Source organism: Cydia pomonella, chromosome 28, assembly GCF_033807575.1.
Source record: "Cydia pomonella isolate Wapato2018A chromosome 28, ilCydPomo1, whole genome shotgun sequence".
NCBI classification, from domain to species: Eukaryota; Metazoa; Arthropoda; class Insecta; order Lepidoptera; family Tortricidae; genus Cydia; species Cydia pomonella.
Window position 1 is genome coordinate 2884493 of NC_084730.1, and position 23614 is coordinate 2908106.

Genomic DNA, 23614 nt, shown 5'->3' on the forward strand with positions numbered 1-23614 from the left:
TTGAAGAGTTCCCTCGATTTCTACAAGATCCCATCATCAGACCCCGACTTGGTGCCAACGGGACCATCTCGGAGTTATACCCGTTCGATTAAAAAAAAAATTGAAAATTGGTTCACGATTCTCGGAGATATCGAGTATCATGTCAGAGATATGTCATCTCGCTTTGTGTGGTAGGGCACAGCCAGTGGATGTCATTCCAGACCTAGAGCAGAGCCCAACTGGAGAAGTACCTCCACCTTACAGAAAACAGCAGCCAAATAACACTAGACCCTACTCATAGTGTTGTGTTCCTGCCGGTGAGTAAGGTTGCCAGAGCTCAACGAGGGGGGCGGGTTTAGTGGCTGTATGAGATTTGGAGTTGCAGGCGTACATAAGCTACGGAGGCTGCTTACCATCAGGCGGGCCGTATGCTTGTTTGCCACCGACGTAGTATAAAAAAAAATCATACATACAAAAAAAAAATCAGTGGAATTGAGAACCTCCTCCTTTTTTTAAGTCGGTTAAAAACGAGAGAACGAAAAGAATTTTTACCAATTTGACTTTCATAAGCGCATTTTAATGCCTACTTGAAAAATAAAAATCTTTATCTTTTAAATCCTCCAATAGAACTTTCTGATAAGTACAGTGCAGATTAAACTCAGCGTGAACATTACATTTATACACTTTACGTAATAGCAACCAATTTTTCCTTTCAACAGACTCGGCCATCGAGTCATCCAAGTAGAGAACTCCTACATCATCCTCACTGGCTACGCGGCCTTGAACAAAGTGCTCGGCCGCGCTGTGTACGCCAGCAACAACCAACTCGGAGGGATACAGATAATGCACAACAACGGTGTGACACATGCCGTCGCACCTACGGATTTAGATGCTGTCGCCACTGCGGTTAGGTGGCTGTCGTACGTGCCTAAGGTATGATTTTCTGCATCATGTTTTAGCTGAAGCTAGCTTAACGTATATAGTTGGTAAGAATAGTGTTCGATGCATAGATCCGTTGTCGCGCCTATGGACGCTGTCGCTACTGCGGTCAGGTGGCTGTCATACGTGCCCAGGGTATGTTTTACCGCACCATGCGCTAGTTGGAGCGAGCTTGGAGATACAGCTGGTGAGAGTAGTGTTTGATGCGTTAATGCAGTCAAGTATAGCAACAACCTGCTCGGAGGGATACAAATCATGTACAGTAATGGTGTAAATCATGCTGTGGCGCCTACGGACTTGGACGTCGTCGCTACTGCGGCCAAGTGGCTTTCTTATGTCCCCAAGGTATGCGTTGCCGCACCATGCGCTAGTTGGAGCGAGCTTGGAGATACAGCTGGTGAGAGTAGTATTCGATACGTTGATGCAATCAAGTGTAGCAACAACCTGCTCGGAGGGATACAAATCATGTACAATAATGGTGTAAATCATGCTGTGGTGCTTACGGGCTTGGAAGTTGTCGCTACTGCGGCCAAGTGGCTTTCTTATGTCCCCAAGGTATGCGTTACCGCACCATGTGCTAGTTGGAGCGAGCTTGGCGATACATCTGGTGAGAGTAGTGTTTGATGCGTTGATGCAATCAAGTGTAGCAACAACCTGCACGGAGGGATACAGATCATGAACAATAATTGTGTAACATATGCTGTGGCGCCTACGGACTTGGACGTCGTCGCTACTGCGGTTAAGTGGCTCTCTTATGTCCCCAAGGTATGCGTTACCGCACCATGCGGTAGTTAGAGCGAGCTTGGAAATATATCTGGTGAGAGTAGTGTTCGATGCGTTGATGCAATCAAGTGTAGCAACAACCTGCTCGGAGGGATACCAATCATGTACAATAATGGTGTAAATCATGCTGTGGTGCTTACGGACTTGGACGTTGTCGCTACTGCGGCCAAGTGGCTTTCTTATGTCCCCAAGGTATGCGTTACCGCACCACGTGCTAGTTGGAGCGAGCTTGGCGATACATCTGGTGAGAGTAGTGTTTGATGCGTTGATGCAATCAACTATAGCAACAACCTGCACGGAGGGATACAGATCATGAACAATAACGAACACATACTGTTGTGCCTATAGATTTGGAATTTTGGACGCTGTCGCTACTGTTGTAATGTGGCTGTCTTATGTGCCCAAGCTTTTAATATACATTCATTGAGAGTAATGTTCGATGCGTACATTAAATTATATGTGATACTAAAGTTCAATACGACACATGAGCGCCATTCTAATGTCTTGACAGAGTACTAAGTTACTTTTAAAATATGACAAAATATGTCTCCTAAAACTAAGCTAAACTAATCAAGTTCTTACCATCTGTAGTGGTGACAAACCCATACTTATTTGTTTCTTTCTTCCAGGATAAACTATCAATGGTGCCAATCATGCGAGTCTCAGACCCGATCGAGCGGGCCGTGGAATGGAAGCCTCCTCGCGCAGCGCACGACCCGCGGTTGATGCTCACTGGCGACGGAGCCCGCGCCGGGTTCTTCGACGTCGGAACCTTCGATGAGGTCATGAAGCCGTGGGCGCAGACGGTTATTGCCGGTGCGTGTTCTGGGTTACATCTAGTTATTGAATGACAGTTGGTTTTTGCATGCTTTTGTTTAACTTGTAGTGTATGGTCGGTTTCGAAAATTGCAAGCTAATTTAGCAAGCTTTTATTCTATTGTATAACCCAACGGAACCTAATTGTGTTTGGGTTTGTTATAATTTTCTTGTAAAAGTAAAAACTTATCATACATTTAATTTTTTACCTTGTCGAAGTAATTAATAAATAAAGGGAAATCTTTATATAGACCATGACTTACATTACAATACACGCATTTGCTCTCGGAATATAGCATTTGGTGAAGTCGAGTTGCTGATGAAGATGATGAAAAGAACTTACGTAACGAAACGATGTATCCAATACCATGATTGCGCTTGTTATAATTGTCTTGAGAAGCACTATAATTACAAATTATTCCGATAAAAAGAAAGATTTTTTTTTTGAAATGATTACCTAAATATATTTATTAATAAAGGGTTCTAGTTTGAAGGTTTATATGATGATTGTGTTGTTCCCAGGGCGCGCCCGGCTGGGCGGCATCCCGGTGGGCGTGGTGGCCGTGGAGACGCGCACGGTGGAGCTCACGCTGCCCGCCGACCCCGCCAACAAGGACTCCGAGTCCAGGACGCTGCAGCAGGCCGGCCAGGTACGGTACAGGCCGATACGACACGAACAGTTAATCAAAAAAAAATATGCTCACAGATATACCTCAAATTGTTTTTTATTCAACAAGGACAAGAGTTCTACAGCGACTAAACTAAACCAATAACTAGCTTAAACTTAGCAGTTATTTTAATTTACAATGTTAATGTTAGCTTGAATTACATAATACAATGACCTGTGATCAATAACAGTATGTGATAACCACTCTGAAGTTTAAGTTTTAACATACCAAGGTTTCAATATACATACGCATGCAAAAGCGGCTATTGTTATTAATATTTACAATACCTACTAGTTGATGGAGGGTAGATTTAGTTTTTTCTGCCAACAAACTGTACTGCAGTTTGGCAGATTAGTAGTTTAAGGCTTATTGTAATCTTCTTTTCATTCAAATAAATTTAAAAAAAAATCTTTCTTTCTATATATCACTATAAAGAACAACATAATTTAAGCGCTCGCGTTTTGTACATACATCTAGTGATTAGAACGGTTCTAATGCGACATCATTTTAATATTTTACCTTATCCTTAGCTTCGCTTACGGAAGATAACGTCCCAGCAAAATGTTAACGGAGAAATGTGTAAACAACACGAAACTTCCCGAAAATAGTTGATAAAATGGTCGACGTAGACAAAGAAATTGAAACTACCCGTTTATGTTATTGTGTTCGGCATCGCCGTGCACTGGTCCGAAGATATATCTCCTGGTTTAAACATCATAATGTATTCTAACACAGGTCTGGTTCCCTGACTCCGCGTATAAGACGTCGCAGGCCATCAACGATTTCTCCCGCGAGGGTCTGCCCATCATCATCTTCGCCAACTGGCGCGGGTTCAGCGGGGGACAGAAGGGTGAGCACATTATACCAGAAGAGTGAACGTTCATAGTAATTTCATTACACATTAAGACATATTTGTGTCTCAAATATGTCATTTTCGCTGTACGCTTCCATATATCACGGCAACTCTGGTTGTCAGTACGATGATCCTTAAACTTTACACCTCTTCCACAATCAAAAACATTTTGCTATATCCGTACAAAAACCTAAAAAACGTTCTCGAAAATATTGAAAAGTTTCACAAGATATGGTCTGTGCGAAAAGAGAAGAGTCGTGGAATGTAAGGGAACTTCTCTTTCTGCACAGATTCTATAAAGGAAGTTTTCAAAATATCCGACAACTTATGAAAGTTTTTGGAAACTTTCCGCAACTTGCACATCTTTATACAGGGTGTTTATTTAGTCACCTGCAATAATTTACGGGCTGAATATATTGGTTACTATGAGACCAACCCCGAAATCGCGAAAAAAAAATTACTATCCCATAGCAAATGTCAAGGTCAGTCAGCCAAAATATATGAAACAATCAAGTTTTTTCTGCGATATTTTTTAAACCCACCCGTAGTTCCAGGAAGCCCTTTCAAATCTTAAATAGGCGATATAATTCAATTTTTACTTTTTAGAGCCCCATACCAAAGCACTTATGTGTCCGGTCTTGCAAATCGGTTAAATGTGTTAATTTGTTTCCAAACAGATATGTACGAAGAAATCCTTAAATTCGGAGCGGAGATCGTCCGCGCCCTCCGCCACGCCACCGCGCCCGTGCTGGTGTACATCCCGCCCGGCGGAGAGCTCAGAGGAGGCGCGTGGGCCGTCGTCGACCCCAGCGTCAACAGCGCGCGCATGGAGATGTACGCCGACCCGGAGGCCAGGTACGTACCACACCGAGGTCAAGGTCGCCACCGCGCCCGTGCTGGTGTACATCCCGCCCGGCGGAGAGCTCAGAGGAGGCGCGTGGGCCGTCGTCGACCCCAGCGTCAACAGCGCGCGCATGGAGATGTACGCCGACCCGGAGGCCAGGTACGTACCACACCGAGGGCAAGGTCGCCACCGCGCCCGTGCTGGTGTACATCCCGCCCGGCGGAGAGCTCAGAGGAGGCGCGTGGGCCGTCGTCGACCCCAGCGTCAACAGCGCGCGCATGGAGATGTACGCCGACCCGGAGGCCAGGTACGTACCACACCGAGGTCAAGGTCGCCACCGCGCCCGTGCTGGTGTACATCCCGCCTGGCGGAGAGCTCAGAGGAGGCGCGTGGGCCGTCGTCGACCCCAGCGTCAACAGCGCGCGCATGGAGATGTACGCCGACCCGGAGGCCAGGTACGTACCACACCGAGGTCAAGGTCGCCACCGCGCCCGTGCTGGTGTACATCCCGCCCGGCGGAGAGCTCAGAGGAGGCGCGTGGGCCGTCGTCGACCCCAGCGTCAACAGCGCGCGCATGGAGATGTACGCCGACCCGGAGGCCAGGTACGTACCACACCGAGGTCAAGGTCGCCACCGCGCCCGTGCTGGTGTACATCCCGCCCGGCGGAGAGCTCAGAGGAGGCGCGTGGGCCGTCGTCGACCCCAGCGTCAACAGCGCGCGCATGGAGATGTACGCCGACCCGGAGGCCAGGTACGTACCACACCGAGGTCAAGGTCGCCACCGCGCCCGTGCTGGTGTACATCCCGCCCGGCGGAGAGCTCAGAGGAGGCGCGTGGGCCGTCGTCGACCCCAGCGTCAACAGCGCGCGCATGGAGATGTACGCCGACCCGGAGGCCAGGTACGTACCACACCGAGGTCAAGGTCGCCACCGCGCCCGTGCTGGTGTACATCCCGCCCGGCGGAGAGCTCAGAGGAGGCGCGTGGGCCGTCGTCGACCCCAGCGTCAACAGCGCGCGCATGGAGATGTACGCCGACCCGGAGGCCAGGTACGTACCACACCGAGGTCAAGGTCGCCACCGCGCCCGTGCTGGTGTACATCCCGCCCGGCGGAGAGCTCAGAGGAGGCGCGTGGGCCGTCGTCGACCCCAGCGTCAACAGCGCGCGCATGGAGATGTACGCCGACCCGGAGGCCAGGTACGTACCACACCGAGGTCAAGGTCGCCACCGCGCCCTAGCTGGTGTACATCCCGCCCGGCGGAGAGCTCAGAGGAGGCGCGTGGGCCGTCGTCGACCCCAGCGTCAACAGCGCGCGCATGGAGATGTACGCCGACCCGGAGGCCAGGTACGTACCACACCGAGGTCAAGGTCGCCACCGCGCCCGTGCTGGTGTACATCCCGCCCGGCGGAGAGCTCAGAGGAGGCGCGTGGGCCGTCGTCGACCCCAGCGTCAACAGCGCGCGCATGGAGATGTACGCCGACCCGGAGGCCAGGTACGTACCACACCGAGGTCAAGGTCGCCACCGCGCCCTAGCTGGTGTACATCCCGCCCGGCGGAGAGCTCAGAGGAGGCGCGTGGGCCGTCGTCGACCCCAGCGTCAACAGCGCGCGCATGGAGATGTACGCCGACCCGGAGGCCAGGTACGTACCACACCGAGGTCAAGGTCGCCACCGCGCCCGTGCTGGTGTACATCCCGCCCGGCGGAGAGCTCAGAGGAGGCGCGTGGGCCGTCGTCGACCCCAGCGTCAACAGCGCGCGCATGGAGATGTACGCCGACCCGGAGGCCAGGTACGTACCACACCGAGGTCAAGGTCGCCACCGCGCCCGTGCTGGTGTACATCCCGCCCGGCGGAGAGTCGTCGATTACTAATTAAATGACTTGCCAATCTCGACTTCTAGTTGTAGTTGACGTAGAATACTTGAGAATTCAAATCCCTTTATGACAGACAGTCTTACAAAAATGTACTACAATATTTTTATATTTTCAGGGGTGGTGTCCTAGAAGCCGAAGGTATCGTGGAGGTGAAGTTCAAGCAGCGGGACACGCTCAAGGCGATGCAGCGGTTGGACCCTGAGCTGCAGAGGCTAAATGCCAGGATAGCAGGTTAGCCAGGATAGCACAAATGACCAGAGGCCGGCTTTATCGTGCCATTTTGAACTGTCATACATGTATATTATTGTATATCGGTAGTCGATAAATGAAAAGTCCCTAGGACAATTAAATTAAATTAATTAAATATCCGTTTATTAAAGGCCGGGGCCCATAAAGAAAAATGTTAGTTACAATTCCTTAAATTATGTTAGCACCTACTCGTATACAAAAAGTAATTACAATGAAATTCTTAATAATTAAAAATTAGAATAGATAATACATAACAACAATAATAATTATAATATTCCACAATAACCAAATAATTAAAATAATCAAACAATTGAAAAATGCCACAATAAAATTGTGTTTGTTCAGACAACAAGAACCACGATTTCTTAGTAGTATACCTAAAATTATGTTAATATTCGAGAGATAAAAACATTTTTTTTATAAAAAAAAGTGCGAGTACACATTGCCTTAGATGTTGCTGGACTTTGTAGAATGCTTCTAAACACCTTAGTATTTTATTAAAGTATATTAAACACTACTCTTCGGTAATAGGGTATTTTCCTATTAATCAAATCAGTTTCTTTTATGGACATGTCAAAACAATTAAACACTATGGAATATATATGTAAACTGCACAAATGACGTCACGGTCAAGACACCTACTTTTTTTAGTTCTATCCGATTTATTAAAAATAAATTGTGTCAGAAAGTAATTGCTGTCTACGTTTCTCTTAATAATTATCTGATGCATTAACATCCCTATTAGGAAAGCTCTTGTTAAAATTACTATGTTTAAATATCGTTTGCAGAACTAAAAGAACAAATTGGCGATCTATCCAAGAGGTTCGACCGTCGCGGCTCCATCGACGACGTGCTCGTGCGGACGGAGGCCGGCCGCGAGGCCGAAACCAAGGCCCGGGAGCTCGAGACCGAGTTGCAGCAGTGCGAGAAGAACGCTAAACAGAGGGAGAAGGAACTACAGCCTATATATCACGAGGTGAGTAGTCAAATACGAGGCCAAAATCTTGAGAGGGGTATCTAGGAACTCGAAATAGCAGTACTACGTTAGAGAATAATGTACTGCCCAGTGCACATAACTATATTTGTAAGGATATTTATACTACCATTTTCTTATATACCAACTGATGTTTAATCTTGGTCACGGCACCAAATTGTAAGCTTAAAAAGTTTTAGTATCAATGTTATATGTAATAGTATTAACTATGTTTTTTCTTAAATATTGATTTCATTTTATTATATTAACAGATCGCGGTACAGTTCGCCGAGCTGCACGACACAGCGGAAAGAATGTTAGAAAAAGGCTGTATATTTGTAAGTAATACATTTTCTTATACTTATGTAACAACTTCATCTTTATGAAGTATGAATTATTTGGAATATGAGCGAAGTGGAAGATTTACGGAGGCAATATGTATAATCTGTAATGTCACATTCACAAATATTTTGTTTTTGGGGTATAGATGTCGCTCACTCCTCCGCGACAGTCTGTGGTCATGATCCAGTTGCTAGGGTCATATCCCCGCCCCAGTTCTGAAGGAACTATTTAGCGCTAAGAGCGTGCGACTTGCAATCCGGAGGTCGCGGGTCGCGGGTTCAAACCCCGGCTCGTACCAATGAGTTTTTCGGAACTTATGTACGAAATCTACAAGAACACGTTTGATCGGTAACCCATTTTTTTGCAAGAAGACAACGATCTCAAACATTCGGTAAATATCTGTATAGGCTACACAGCAAATAAAGAACAGCAAGGTGTGTTAAAAAACAATTTGGCCACCGTAATCACCCGACCTTAACCCGATCGAGCTTTCATGGGATGAACTCGACCGTAGGGTCCGAAAACAATGTCCGACATCAGCAAAAACTCTATGGGAGATACTGCAATATGAGTGGAAAATCATAAGCCAAGAAACGGTACTACATAAACTTATAGAAAGAATGTCAATGTTACTCTGTAGTGGGAAAGCGTCGACAATTTTTCGATGAGAAACTGTGAAAAAAGCTTTTTATCACAGTTTCTCATCGAAATATATAACTGTATATGCCTTTTTTTAAATAAATTCTGATTACTAAATTGTTTAACGCTTTATTTTTCGGATTGTAGGTATCTACTGCAAAGTAGTATTTTCGTAAATAAATCATTAAAATGTTGATTATTTGCATATTTTGTGTTCGATCTTAAACTTTTTGACGGTAGTGTATAAAGTCATCCAACCAAAATCATTCCAATGCTAGATATAACTAAAATAATCCAAGATAACACTATATATATATTAAACAAAATTAAAACAGAAACTATTAAATTGCACTGAGAACAAAACAAGACTTTACAACCTTTAAGAGGCCTTATTCCTACAGACGAGCGTATTTTGTAAAATGCTTCCTTTTTCATTCAAGTTTACGACGTAACTATTAGTATTTATTCAAAAACTGATAACGTACTTAAATAATCGTTTCCTAAACTAGGGGCTCCAACAGTTCAAATTTTCATTTTCTCTTTTAAACCTCTTTTTTAATGAGGTTTTTTGGGAGTGTTTTCCAAATTTTGCAGTGAGTTGTGGCGTTTCGGTTCTCAATTTTGCTATAAACAAGAATCATTTGGTACATGACTACAATTTGATTCAACATATCTCGTACGATGGGCTGGAATGATTAACAATCGAAGATTCACTTGAAAAAACTGATAAAATACCTTCCGAGTTTTCTTCATTTTTTTGGCGAAAACAGGGTTTTATTATATTTTATTTCCGCAAATTGTACGCATATTTTGCTTTAAAAATAATATTATAGCAAACTGTAACTTTGTGTTAACCTATAAAAAAAAAATCTTAACTATGGGACCTACATTGCCGTAAATTTATATTTTTTTAAAACACGTATAAATCACGCAGCAGCGACGCCCCGCTCTCAGTCCGCGCGGAGCGCGCTTAGAGGACGGACCTGTGCTCGATTGTCAGGCATTCGCTTCGTTCGTAATCAGCTACGGAGTTCCGAGAAGTGCTATATACTGCGATTAGAAAATCTTAATAAAAGTTCATTTTTTACAGTATGCCTAACAGACTCGCTTATTGATGGATTTTCAGTGTTACTTTTTTTTTAATACTACGTTTTTTTTTTTTTTTTTATTTCGAAAAGGTAAGCATTTGACCACAATCTCACCTGATGGAAAGTGCCGATGTAGTCTAGGATGGAACATGCTTACCTAAAAGATGTCTATTCACTCTCGATTTAAAAAGGTCCAAGTTATAGTGGACTGGGAATAGATTTGCAGGAAGTGAATTCCACTCCTTAGCCGTACGCATGATAAAGCTGGATGCGTAGCGTTTAGTGCGGATCAGTGGTAAAGTAACGACGTAAGGGTGAAACGCAAGTCCGCGTCTAGTCCCACGGTGGCAGAACGGAGATGGGGGGATAAGATTATGTAATCCCATCGCGGTGGTCGGTGGCAAACAAGCATACGGCCCGCATATGTACGCCTGCAACTCCAGAGGAGTTACATGCGCGTTGCCGACCCTAACCCCCTCCCGCCCCTCGTTGAGCTCTGGCAACCTTACTCACCGGCAGGAACACAACACTATGAGTAAGGTCTAGTGTTATTTGGCTGCGATTTTCTGAAAAATGCATTTTCGCTTGAAATTACGTTAGGGTTTGCATTATTATTTTTGACCCGGATGAAGTCCAAGTTCTCATGATGGAGTCAGGAGTTGGTCACCAGAACTCCTAATCTACTAATTATAATCCCATCGTGTTTGGGCTCAAAAGATTTGCCCTGACGAACACCATCGATCTAGATGAGGTCCAGGGTCTCATGATGGAGTCAGGAGTTGGTCACCAGAACTCCTACTCTACTCATCATAACTCCATCGTGTTTGGGCTCAATAGAGTTGCCCTGACAGGCACCTTCAATCTAGATGAGATCCAGGGTCTCATGATGGAGTCAGGAGCTGGTCACCAGAACTCCTAATCTACTCATCATAACTCCATCGTGTTTGGGCTCAATAGAGTTGCCCTGACGAGCACCATCAATCTAGATGAGGTCCAGGTCTCATGATGGAGTCAGGAGCTGGTCACCAGAACTCCTAATCTACTTATCATAACTCCATCGTGTTTGGGCTCAATAGATTTGCCCTGATGAACACCATCTATCTAGATGAGGTCCAGGGTCTCATGATGGAGTCAGGAGTTGGTCACCAGAACTCCTAAACTACTCATCATAACCTCGTCAGGCGCTAGTTGGAACCACAAACCAATAATCAATAAAATACTTAAAAATCACAAAAAATACACAGACTAAATGGACTTCTCTTAAATTATTCTAATAAAACCCCACAAAATCTCAAAAAAAAAAAATCACTCGAAGAACATTATTTATCTCTACGTTAGTGTTTATATAGTATATAGTTATTTTTACTCTGTGGCTGACATTCTGCTGTCATATTAAGCTATGTTTCCGCTAATTTTATATATATATATGTATGTTTATGCTTGTCTATTTGTATTCCTTATATGTGTATGAATGTAGGCTTTATAACGTTTTAGCAACACCCTACATTTTCGATTAACTTCTCTATTTCCGCTACCCAACGGTTGTCTGGAAGAGATCGCTCTTTAGCGCTAAGACCGCCTGTTGTCTGCCTATACATTTAATCAATTGTTTCTTTTCTTGTATCTTTTTACTGAGGTGTGAAAATAAAGAATATTCTATCTATCTCTTTATATTTAAATATTTGTTAGAAGAAAGAAAGATTCTAGCATGTTATAATACTAGTGTAAGGACCGTGGGACGAGGTTTCATTCGCAATCTATCAGCGGGGGGAGCCTATACATGTAATCTGTGGGTTTGGACTCCATTATTTGGACATTTGTAGACGTAACAATCATTTCAGGACATCATTCCGTGGAAGGAGTCCCGCCGCTTCCTCTACTGGCGCTTAAGGCGACTGCTCCTCCAGAACCAGCAGGAGCGGCGCGTGCAGGCCGCGGCGCGCCAGGCGGCCGAGGACATGGACCAGGGCGCCGCCGCCGCCACGCTGCGCCGCTGGTTCACCGAGGACCAGGGCGAGACGCAGGTATGGCGACCTCTTCAACACAGCTTCCTGTACTGGCTGCTCCTCCAGAACCAGCAGGAGCGGCGCGCCAGGCGGCCGAGGACATGGACCAGGGCGCCGCCGCCGCCACGCTGCGCCGCTGGTTCACCGAGGACCAGGGCGAGACGCAGGTATGGCGACCTCTTCAACACAGCTTCCTGTACTGGCTGCTCCTCCAGAACCAGCAGGAGCGGCGCGCCAGGCGGCCGAGGACATGGACCAGGGCGCCGCCGCCGCCACGCTGCGCCGCTGGTTCACCGAGGACCAGGGCGAGACGCAGGTATGGCGACCTCTTCAACACAGCTTCCTGTACTGGCTGCTCCTCCAGAACCAGCAGGAGCGGCGCGCCAGGCGGCCGAGGACATGGACCAGGGCGCCGCCGCCGCCACGCTGCGCCGCTGGTTCACCGAGGACCAGGGCGAGACGCAGGTATGGCGACCTCTTCAACACAGCTTCCTGTACTGGCTGCTCCTCCAGAACCAGCAGGAGCGGCGCGCCAGGCGGCCGAGGACATGGACCAGGGCGCCGCCGCCGCCACGCTGCGCCGCTGGTTCACCGAGGACCAGGGCGAGACGCAGGTATGGCGACCTCTTCAACACAGCTTCCTGTACTGGCTGCTCCTCCAGAACCAGCAGGAGCGGCGCGCCAGGCGGCCGAGGACATGGACCAGGGCGCCGCCGCCGCCACGCTGCGCCGCTGGTTCACCGAGGACCAGGGCGAGACGCAGGCATGGCGACCTCTTCAACACAGCTTCCTGTACTGGCTGCTCCTCCAGAACCAGCAGGAGCGGCGCGCCAGGCGGCCGAGGACATGGACCAGGGCGCCGCCGCCGCCACGCTGCGCCGCTGGTTCACCGAGGACCAGGGCGAGACGCAGGTATGGCGACCTCTTCAACACAGCTTCCTGTACTGGCTGCTCCTCCAGAACCAGCAGGAGCGGCGCGCCAGGCGGCCGAGGACATGGACCAGGGCGCCGCCGCCGCCACGCTGCGCCGCTGGTTCACCGAGGACCAGGGCGAGACGCAGGTATGGCGACCTCTTCAACACAGCTTCCTGTACTGGCTGCTCCTCCAGAACCAGCAGGAGCGGCGCGCCAGGCGGCCGAGGACATGGACCAGGGCGCCGCCGCCGCCACGCTGCGCCGCTGGTTCACCGAGGACCAGGGCGAGACGCAGGTATGGCGACCTCTTCAACACAGCTTCCTGTACTGGCTGCTCCTGCAGAACCAGCAGGAGCGGCGCGCCAGGCGGCCGAGGACATGGACCAGGGCGCCGCCGCCGCCACGCTGCGCCGCTGGTTCACCGAGGACCAGGGCGAGACGCAGGTATGGCGACCTCTTCAACACAGCTTCCTGTACTGGCTGCTCCTCCAGAACCAGCAGGAGCGGCGCGCCAGGCGGCCGAGGACATGGACCAGGGCGCCGCCGCCGCCACGCTGCGCCGCTGGTTCACCGAGGACCAGGGCGAGACGCAGGTATGGCGACCTCTTCAACACAGCTTCCTGTACTGGCTGCTCCTCCAGAACCAGCAGGAGCGGCGCGCCAGGCGGCCGAGGACATGGACCAGGGCGCCGCCGCCGCCACGCTGCGCCGCTGGTTCACCGAGGACCAGGGCGAGACGCAGGTATGGCGACCTCTTCAACACAGCTTCCTGTACTGGCTGCTCCTCCAGAACCAGCAGGAGCGGCGCGCCAGGCGGCCGAGGACATGGACCAGGGCGCCGCCGCCGCCACGCTGCGCCGCTGGTTCACCGAGGACCAGGGCGAGACGCAGGTATGGCGACCTCTTCAACACAGCTTCCTGTACTGGCTGCTCCTCCAGAACCAGCAGGAGCGGCGCGCCAGGCGGCCGAGGACATGGACCAGGGCGCCGCCGCCGCCACGCTGCGCCGCTGGTTCACCGAGGACCAGGGCGAGACGCAGGTATGGCGACCTCTTCAACACAGCTTCCTGTACTGGCTGCTCCTCCAGAACCAGCAGGAGCGGCGCGCCAGGCGGCCGAGGACATGGACCAGGGCGCCGCCGCCGCCACGCTGCGCCGCTGGTTCACCGAGGACCAGGGCGAGACGCAGGTATGGCGACCTCTTCAACACAGCTTCCTGTACTGGCTGCTCCTCCAGAACCAGCAGGAGCGGCGCGCCAGGCGGCCGAGGACATGGACCAGGGCGCCGCCGCCGCCACGCTGCGCCGCTGGTTCACCGAGGACCAGGGCGAGACGCAGGTATGGCGACCTCTTCAACACAGCTTCCTGTACTGGCTGCTCCTCCAGAACCAGCAGGAGCGGCGCGCCAGGCGGCCGAGGACATGGACCAGGGCGCCGCCGCCGCCACGCTGCGCCGCTGGTTCACCGAGGACCAGGGCGAGACGCAGGTATGGCGACCTCTTCAACACAGCTTCCTGTACTGGCTGCTCCTCCAGAACCAGCAGGAGCGGCGCGCCAGGCGGCCGAGGACATGGACCAGGGCGCCGCCGCCGCCACGCTGCGCCGCTGGTTCACCGAGGACCAGGGCGAGACGCAGGTATGGCGACCTCTTCAACACAGCTTCCTGTACTGGCTGCTCCTCCAGAACCAGCAGGAGCGGCGCGCCAGGCGGCCGAGGACATGGACCAGGGCGCCGCCGCCGCCACGCTGCGCCGCTGGTTCACCGAGGACCAGGGCGAGACGCAGGTATGGCGACCTCTTCAACACAGCTTCCTGTACTGGCTGCTCCTCCAGAACCAGCAGGAGCGGCGCGCCAGGCGGCCGAGGACATGGACCAGGGCGCCGCCGCCGCCACGCTGCGCCGCTGGTTCACCGAGGACCAGGGCGAGACGCAGGTATGGCGACCTCTTCAACACAGCTTCCTGTACTGGCTGCTCCTCCAGAACCAGCAGGAGCGGCGCGCCAGGCGGCCGAGGACATGGACCAGGGCGCCGCCGCCGCCACGCTGCGCCGCTGGTTCACCGAGGACCAGGGCGAGACGCAGGTATGGCGACCTCTTCAACACAGCTTCCTGTACTGGCTGCTCCTGCAGAACCAGCAGGAGCGGCGCGCCAGGCGGCCGAGGACATGGACCAGGGCGCCGCCGCCGCCACGCTGCGCCGCTGGTTCACCGAGGACCAGGGCGAGACGCAGGTATGGCGACCTCTTCAACACAGCTTCCTGTACTGGCTGCTCCTCCAGAACCAGCAGGAGCGGCGCGCCAGGCGGCCGAGGACATGGACCAGGGCGCCGCCGCCGCCACGCTGCGCCGCTGGTTCACCGAGGACCAGGGCGAGACGCAGGTATGGCGACCTCTTCAACACAGCTTCCTGTACTGGCTGCTCCTCCAGAACCAGCAGGAGCGGCGCGCCAGGCGGCCGAGGACATGGACCAGGGCGCCGCCGCCGCCACGCTGCGCCGCTGGTTCACCGAGGACCAGGGCGAGACGCAGGTATGGCGACCTCTTCAACACAGCTTCCTGTACTGGCTGCTCCTGCAGAACCAGCAGGAGCGGCGCGCCAGGCGGCCGAGGACATGGACCAGGGCGCCGCCGCCGCCACGCTGCGCCGCTGGTTCACCGAGGACCAGGGCGAGACGCAGGTATGGCGACCTCTTCAACACAGCTTCCTGTACTGGCTGCTCCTCCAGAACCAGCAGGAGCGGCGCGCCAGGCGGCCGAGGACATGGACCAGGGCGCCGCCGCCGCCACGCTGCGCCGCTGGTTCACCGAGGACCAGGGCGAGACGCAGGTATGGCGACCTCTTCAACACAGCTTCCTGTACTGGCTGCTCCTCCAGAACCAGCAGGAGCGGCGCCTGTAGGCTGCGGCGCGCCAGGCATTAAATTAATGGGAACACTTGTTTCGTTTGTATATGTATGACCCACCTGCTCGAATTGAATTTCCATATGCTAACCTGTTTATATCATTTCAGTCCCACCAATGGGAGCGCGACAACGAAGCGGTCTCCAAGTGGTTTGAGGCTCAAACTGCCGATGACAACTCCGTACTCGAGAGGAATCTGCGCGCCATCAAACAGGACTCTGTCATGAACGCCGTCAACCACCTTGTAATGGTAAGTCTACTGCTAGCCTTCAAAGTATGTAACAAGTTATTTCTGCAACAATACTGCCCCCACACTTATGTCCTTTTCATCTTTTGCTAGTATAAACAGTGTCCAAGTGACTTCTAGCTTAGACCTATACAATCTAAACAAAGCTCTGTTCTGAACGCCGTCAACCACCTCGTTATGATGAGTCATTACTGAGACAATACTGCCCCTATACTCCTTTCATTTGCATCTGCTGCTAGTACAATACTACAAGTTTTCGAAGTAGTTAGTCTACGATTAACACAACATTGCCCCCAAATTTATGCCTTTAGTATATTCTGCTACTATAAACGGTATCTTAGTAGCTTGAAAAAAAGCTAAACATACAAGTCATGGTAACTAATTACTGTGGCAATACTGCCCCTACACTCCTGCCATTGGCATCTACTGCTAGTATAAACGGTTCCTAACTACCTCATTGCCATTGCTCAGATATCCAGCTACCTTTAAGAAGGAGGTTCTTAATTCGCCGTTTTTTTTTTATGGACCTGCCTGCGTTCTATGATTTCTAGAAGTCGGCTAAATCGATGGTGATTTTTTTTTTGTTTGAAAGTGTGTATGTCCCAATCCCATTCTCTTTTGGCTTTCAAATAATAAATATACTTCTTTTTTTTACAGGAACTCACGCCGTCGCAACGAGCCGAGTTCATCAGGAAACTCACAACTTTAGAATTGGAGCAATAAAACACCGGTAGATAGAACAAATTATATTTAAAGCCATAGGCGCCATATCACTCAACCCGCTCACTGCCCGGGGACCCACAGCACTGAAAGTGTTAATATTACTCTCAAATGAACGTGAAAAAGGCATTATAAAACGCAAAATTAATGTACATCACTTATTTTATATAAGGTTTGTTGTTTATTATTTTTATAATTACGTTCAGTTGTATAAAAGCAATATTTATTCCTAAAATTGTTACCTTTTTGTAATATAGGATAAATAATTCCACCGTGCAATACTCATGATTTTCAAAACGACTTAAAACAAAATAGCGTCAATTTTAAATCTGTACACAATTTCAAATGTATATAACTATTGGCTGACATTCGAATGTTAATTTAGTTTTTTAATTTGTATGCACTGTAACTAAGTGTAATTTTTTATTAGTTTTAGATTTAGGTCCGTCCGATTCAGACTTAAAGTCTTTAAAGAGGTGTTTTAAGGATTATTCTAAGAAACAACCGTTTACCAATATAAAAAAGTAGAACAGCGTTAAATAAATAAATAAACTACAACAGTTAGGGTTTTTGGGTAAGAGGAGTATAAACAATATTTTTATGTTTATCTATACTCTGTATCTTTAGGTTTTTAAATAAAAATAAACAAAATCTACCCTCAAATGGCTCCTTAAGCCAGTTGAGGGTAGATGAAAACATTACATGATCAAATAATGTAGGCTAAAATCAGGTCGCTCAGTGACAGATCCAGGCGGTTTTATATTTGGTTGATTAACCAATAAATGTTATAAATACCGTTGATTAACCAATAAATTTGTAAAATAAATAACTACCCGAAATTTTACAAATTGTTTGTTAACTTTTATTTAAATACCTAAAGATACAGAGTAGAGTGTTGGTTGGAACTCGAGTCCGTTGACTCTAAATTTGAAGGACTCGACTCGTATTTACGAGACTGCGCTTAAAAAACTTTCGAGTCTTAAGTCCCGTTTCAGCTCGACCCTGCGAATAAAAACTCCGCCAATAACTGGGTAGGTTTTATCTAAACGAACAGTAAAGGAAATAGGCGTTATTGTATGATTTGTGTACATACAAATGTTATGTAAAGATGATTAGTTATGATTTTTTTTTATAAAAAACAGAGTTCTCTGAAAATGTCTCAAGTCTCTACAAAAGACTGTAGACAGTCGCTAACAAGTTGAAATGAACTAAAGTTTCGACTTAATATTAGTCTAAAAAACTGAGTCGAGTCTAGCAGATGACTCAAAAAGGACTCGAGTCTTAACCAACTATATGTTTATCCAAGGGTTAGTGTAGTGTATATAGAAATGAACAAAATACATTATTACGTATGTTTTACTGTTTATAATAAGTGAGGGTAAAAACCAAAAATATGATATAATCTTGTTTAAATCTCATTTATCCTGTAGAAGGTACAAAATTTACATTCCCTATACATAATTATTTATATTTTCTAGGCCTTTTAGTATATAAAAGGTGCTGGTATTTTATCACAATTTTGCAATTTAAATGAACAAACATATGTATAATTGAGTTGATTATGTTTATTTTTATACTATTCTGTTTAAAATGCGTCTCCCAATTTGATAAAATTTGTAGTAACTTTGTTACATTTGTTGGCACTCAAATAAAAACCTGTTTAAAAAATCTGGTCTAAACATTGCTCTCTTTAAAGTGATAACGAAATATAGCGACTCAACTCAAAAATGTATTAAATTCAATTCTAAACAGCCGTTATACGAGTCGGTTTTTTGTTGAGTCGGACCAAGATAAGTTGGCAGCTATTTTGATAGCCCAGACGGTGAAAGTGTTATTTTAAACGTCAAACATCTATGAAATTATGACGTTTACTTAACACTTGCACAGACTGGGCTATCGTTGCCAACTTAGCTTGGACGGACTCTAATTATTTTGCGTTAGGTCACTATATCGCTAAGTCAAGAGACATATTTTCGAATAAAATTAATACGCTAAGCAGAAAACGTTTATCCTCCTAAGGCCCAAGGGCCTGCCTATAGTACGTCTTCAGTTCAATGAAATTTATATAATTTTCAATTGGTACATGGTCGCTTTTGCATTGATTCGTTCAATTATCAAACAACGCAAAACCAACTTTATTGCCTACACAATAAGTTTAAATTTCAGCGGTAAATTTTTGATTTTTATTTTGTATGGCTGGGCCTTAGGAGGATAAAACTGAAAAAGAGTGACGGTGCATATTAAAAGGGCTCACTGTGTCTGTTGACAAAGTTACAATCAGAAAAAAATGTTTTCACATCACATATCCGGAAGAGGGTTTTTTCTACCCTGCTAGGAGGTATCTAAGTGATATGATATGTAAAGTGTATTTGTAAGACTTTTCTTCATTGTTAAGAGTTTTATAACTATGTATCTATCAGTGGCGGATCGTTCAAAGAACTCAATTCCCACTGGCTTGTCTAATTTCAGCCCGTTGAGTCCTTTCACGATCGGTTCATGGAGAAAAGGAAAGCAAAATTAGCTCCGGGTTCCCTACGAATATTTGTGACGCGTCGCCACTGGTATCTATGACAATATTTGATTAGCTCACGAAGTACTAAAAGCAACACAGTGCAGTAAAGTTTACGACAGGTTACTTACGAGTAACTTAGTCCACTATCCTCGTGCCGCCCAATGTACATTACGATGTACATTCTATTTCAATGAAATTTCAACTTTCATGAAAACGAACAAAGTAGCATTTCTTTTGTGTTATTTTTTTGTTGTTAATAAATGAAATAAAAATACAATCAGCGGTGGCAGCATGGTTCCATTTTTATCACCTGTCACTACGCCCGTCACTTTCGCACTTACATACTTGTTAGAATGCGACAGGCATGGTGACAAATGATAAAGAGCTGACCATCTTAGCCCAGCAGATATGAACTGTCGGCTAAATGCGCATACACCAATATTGTAATAGGCATTTCGTTTACACTATTTTGAATAAAGTTCTAAGTTTATCTGTACTAGATATGCTCAATATTTTCTACTATATTGGTCATCGCTCGGTTGAGACCGGAATTCTAGTGGTTGTTTGAACTGTCATTAGGGACTTCTCTATTATCGACTTTCGATATACCTATATCGATATAATGTAGAATCAAAAAATATTTACAAGAATTTTTTTTATACTCATCATCATCATCACTTTACTCACCGGCAGGAACACAACACTATGGGTAGGGTAGCATTAAAAATAGAGGTAAATAACAAGCGATGTTATCATTAAAGAGCGATCTCTTCCAGATAACGTTTGAGTAGTTGTAAACGCGAAATAGGTATGTGCAACGAAAACTTAATAGTTAATCGTTTCACATTTAATTACTTCAAATGCGTGTTTTTTTTTCAATTTCAAGTTCAAAGTCTGTTTCGGTGCTTATAAATATTCGATTACTTTATTTGTAAAATAAATAAGTAGTGTTTTTTCCATATTATCTGCTTAATTTTAATTATTTCGCAGTCAGATAACCAGTAACTATTATAACGTTTTAATATGTTGTAGTCTAAATTTTATCGTTATATGTGATATTGTTCAATTTCACGTTCAAAGTCTGTTTCAGTGCTTAAAAATATTCGATTACTTTATTTATAAAATTAATAAGTAGTTTTTTTTCCATATTATCTGCTTAAATTAATTATTTCGCAGTCAAATAACCAGTAACGATTATATTTTTTTAATATTTTGTGTTTTGAATTTTATCGATATATGTGTATCGGTAGTCGATAAATGTGAACTCCCTATGACAGTTAAATATGACACAATAATTCCGGTCTCTGACCATGACCGATTTCAAAATTGGTCATTTTTCCTATCATGTACAGTCAAGTTATTTAATATCGATACGGGCAGTGACAAAATCAATCATGTATAGGGACCGTGCGCGTTGGAGGGTCTGCCATCTTGTGGCCTGAATCAGAACCAAAAACATGTACATTTATATGTGACGTGTTTTCTTATGCGTAGTAGGTGCTGCCATCTTGTGGGTTACATCGGGACAATAAATATCTCATTTACGCCTCGCGCCAAAAATCTGACGGCTCATGTGCTGCCTCCAACAGTCCATGCACGCTCCCTATATATAGGCAATAAGGTGGTGTATACATATTTTTGACACTTTGTCCGTATCGATATTTAATACCTTTACTGTACGTGTCTGTTTTTGAGTTCGGTCTTTTTGGTAAAATGTTGCGAAATGTACAGAATTCAGTTCTTTCAGTATAGTAAATCAGAATAACTGTAACATAAGCACTAGCCATGGCTCTTATTGCAGGGTATTTGCTTATACTTTCGCCAATCCTAGCGTTATTTGTTACTGATTAACTGAAAAAAAAAAAGGTAATATTAATCAGGGTTCGGTGAGAAACATTTATTTACTGTAGAAATTGTTAATTTATAAGTATTTTAGTACCTAACTTATTTGTTATTACAATTTGGGGTCCATTGATATATTTATTTTAAGTAATCTGTCTGGGTATATTCTATTTCAAAAACTGCGCAAAAAATCTCTGTTTATTTAAATATCGGTAGCAAACAGGCATACGGCTTGAAGGTAAGTGGTCACTGTAGCCTATGTAGGTGTTCACCAGTATCAACAGCTTTACAAATTGTTTGTTTACTTTTATTTAAATACCTAAAAATGTAAACTTTATATTATCTGCCTATCATGTTTTATTCATCTAACATTTAAAGGGCCATATGTACTGTAAAACGTTGTACGATACAAGTGCGAAAAATAGGAAATTCGAAACGAGTGGCGACAAATTAAAACACGACCGAAGGGAGTGTTTTAAATCGACACGAGTTGCGAATTGCCTATTCGCATATGTATCGTACAATGTTTTACAGTACATATGGCCCTTTAAATGTTCGACACAGTAACGTAATATGCTAATTTTCGCACTAGTGCGCTAAAGTAGCACCATATGTACTGTAAATATTCTTTACGCCCTAGTGCGATGATTAGCACATTACGTAATTATGTCGAAAATTTGAAGGGCTATATATACGGTAAAATGTCGTTCGATACATGTGCGAATAGGCAATTCACAACTCGTGTGGATTTAAAACACGACCGAAGGGAGTTATTCTTAGTTTAGTCAATAATTATTTGCGCAGATAATTTGGAAATAGAGTATGATTTTAGTATACGATAATATGTCGGTCGCACGATGTCTATGTTCGGACGTATCGTGTAAATGCAATATAATTGTTTTTGGTATGGCGGTCCTCACTATGGATGTGCTCTGGTGCGTGAGCGGGACGCTACATAGCGCTGTCTCGCTCACACACCGGCGTGATGACCGCGTATATCGCATATCGTAGGTATGCTTGTATAGGTGTTTGTTGGTTTATATGCATGAAGTTTCCAATAAAAGGCTGTTAAAAATACTGTTTTATTACAATAACAATCCCCAAACCCTCGAATTTTCTGAATAGAGAATATTACGCTCATCCTATACATGAGAATAACAGCGCCCTCTTGACAATGATCATATATTTCTTTAAAAATACACCGATAAATCTGATATCGATCCAGCGGCGGTATCATGGTCGCATTTTTATCACTTGTCATGTTATGCGTCACTTTCGCACTTACATACTTGTTAGAACGTGACAGGCATGATGACAGATGATAAAACACCGACCATATTAGCCCTACAGATGTATTTTCTACTTGTTGTAAATTACCAAGAAATTTCAAGATTGCAATAATATTTATATATACATTTGTGTAATAATGTCCTATAATATTTATTTATTTATTTTATTTATTATTATATTAAAAACTTAAAACTAAAATAAAAAGGTAAACTGTAGTATACAGTGCCAAAAAAAGCACAGAAAACTAAAAGCGCGAATTACGTCCACACTTGCCGATATCGGGCCAGAAATTAGTCCCGATTTCGGGCCTAATAATCGTTTTCCGTTTCACGGAATATCAGCACACCGTTAACAATATTTGAAATGTAAAAAATAGTTCAAATGCAAAAATATGAAACATTTAACTTTTTTGGCAACGTATCATGTCGAACATTGTTAAAGATGTTCTGATAATTCGTAAAACGGAAAAGATTTGCTAAGGGGGCCTATCGCGAAAACCGAAAAACGAAAATTGCGGGCATCTTTCTCTTTTACTCCAATGAAGGAGTAATAAGAGTGACAGTCCAATCATATACTTACTTTACTCTTTGGTCTCCGGCCCCGGCTATGGAAGGTAGAGTTAAGGAATATAATCTCCATATACCAAAAAGTGTTCGAAGAAAAACCATAAATAGGTAGCGCTACAATATCTAGAATACTTGAGAAAAAATCTAATCATAGACAGCGCACTTCACTTCGTCAATCACGCCTAGGTTCTCAGCTACTCTAACGCTACTCTGGAGAGATTTGGAACTATTATTTATAACTGATAGGGACACTTTTGCAACAGTTCTGCTTATGGAGATTCTATTCCTTGCCATTACCTTCCATACCGGCAAGCTCGGCCGAATTTCACCTTCCCATACAAAACAAACGGAGTTTCGTTCTCATTATAACACTACGTTTTGGATTGTAATTAAAGTTGCACATACTGGGCTGAAATTAGTCTATATTGCTACCTTATGAAACAAACGAAATAGAGCAAAGTAGTCTAAGTACAAAGTTTTAGAGCAATCTTGCTAGTCGTTTTAAAATGAAAGCGTAACTACGTTTGGAACACCGAGCTTGCTGGGGACCCTTAATAAAAAATCGTACC

At 45.8% G+C, this 23614-nt stretch overlaps 1 protein-coding gene across 1 annotated transcript in view; it reads left to right on the forward strand.

The window, feature by feature from the left end:
• The window catches only part of LOC133532867 (acetyl-CoA carboxylase), a 134978-nt gene extending 112714 nt beyond the window's left edge, over positions 1-22264 (forward strand). The window contains 11 exon segments of the mRNA XM_061871725.1: positions 699-912; positions 2331-2517; positions 3040-3167; positions 3921-4035; positions 4716-4893; positions 6870-6985; positions 7792-7979; positions 8249-8314; positions 11887-12069; positions 15978-16118; positions 16773-22264. Coding sequence (XP_061727709.1) covers positions 699-912; positions 2331-2517; positions 3040-3167; positions 3921-4035; positions 4716-4893; positions 6870-6985; positions 7792-7979; positions 8249-8314; positions 11887-12069; positions 15978-16118; positions 16773-16838 — 1582 coding nt within the window. The 3' untranslated portion in view covers positions 16839-22264.
• The last annotated feature ends 1350 nt before the right edge of the window (positions 22265-23614 follow it).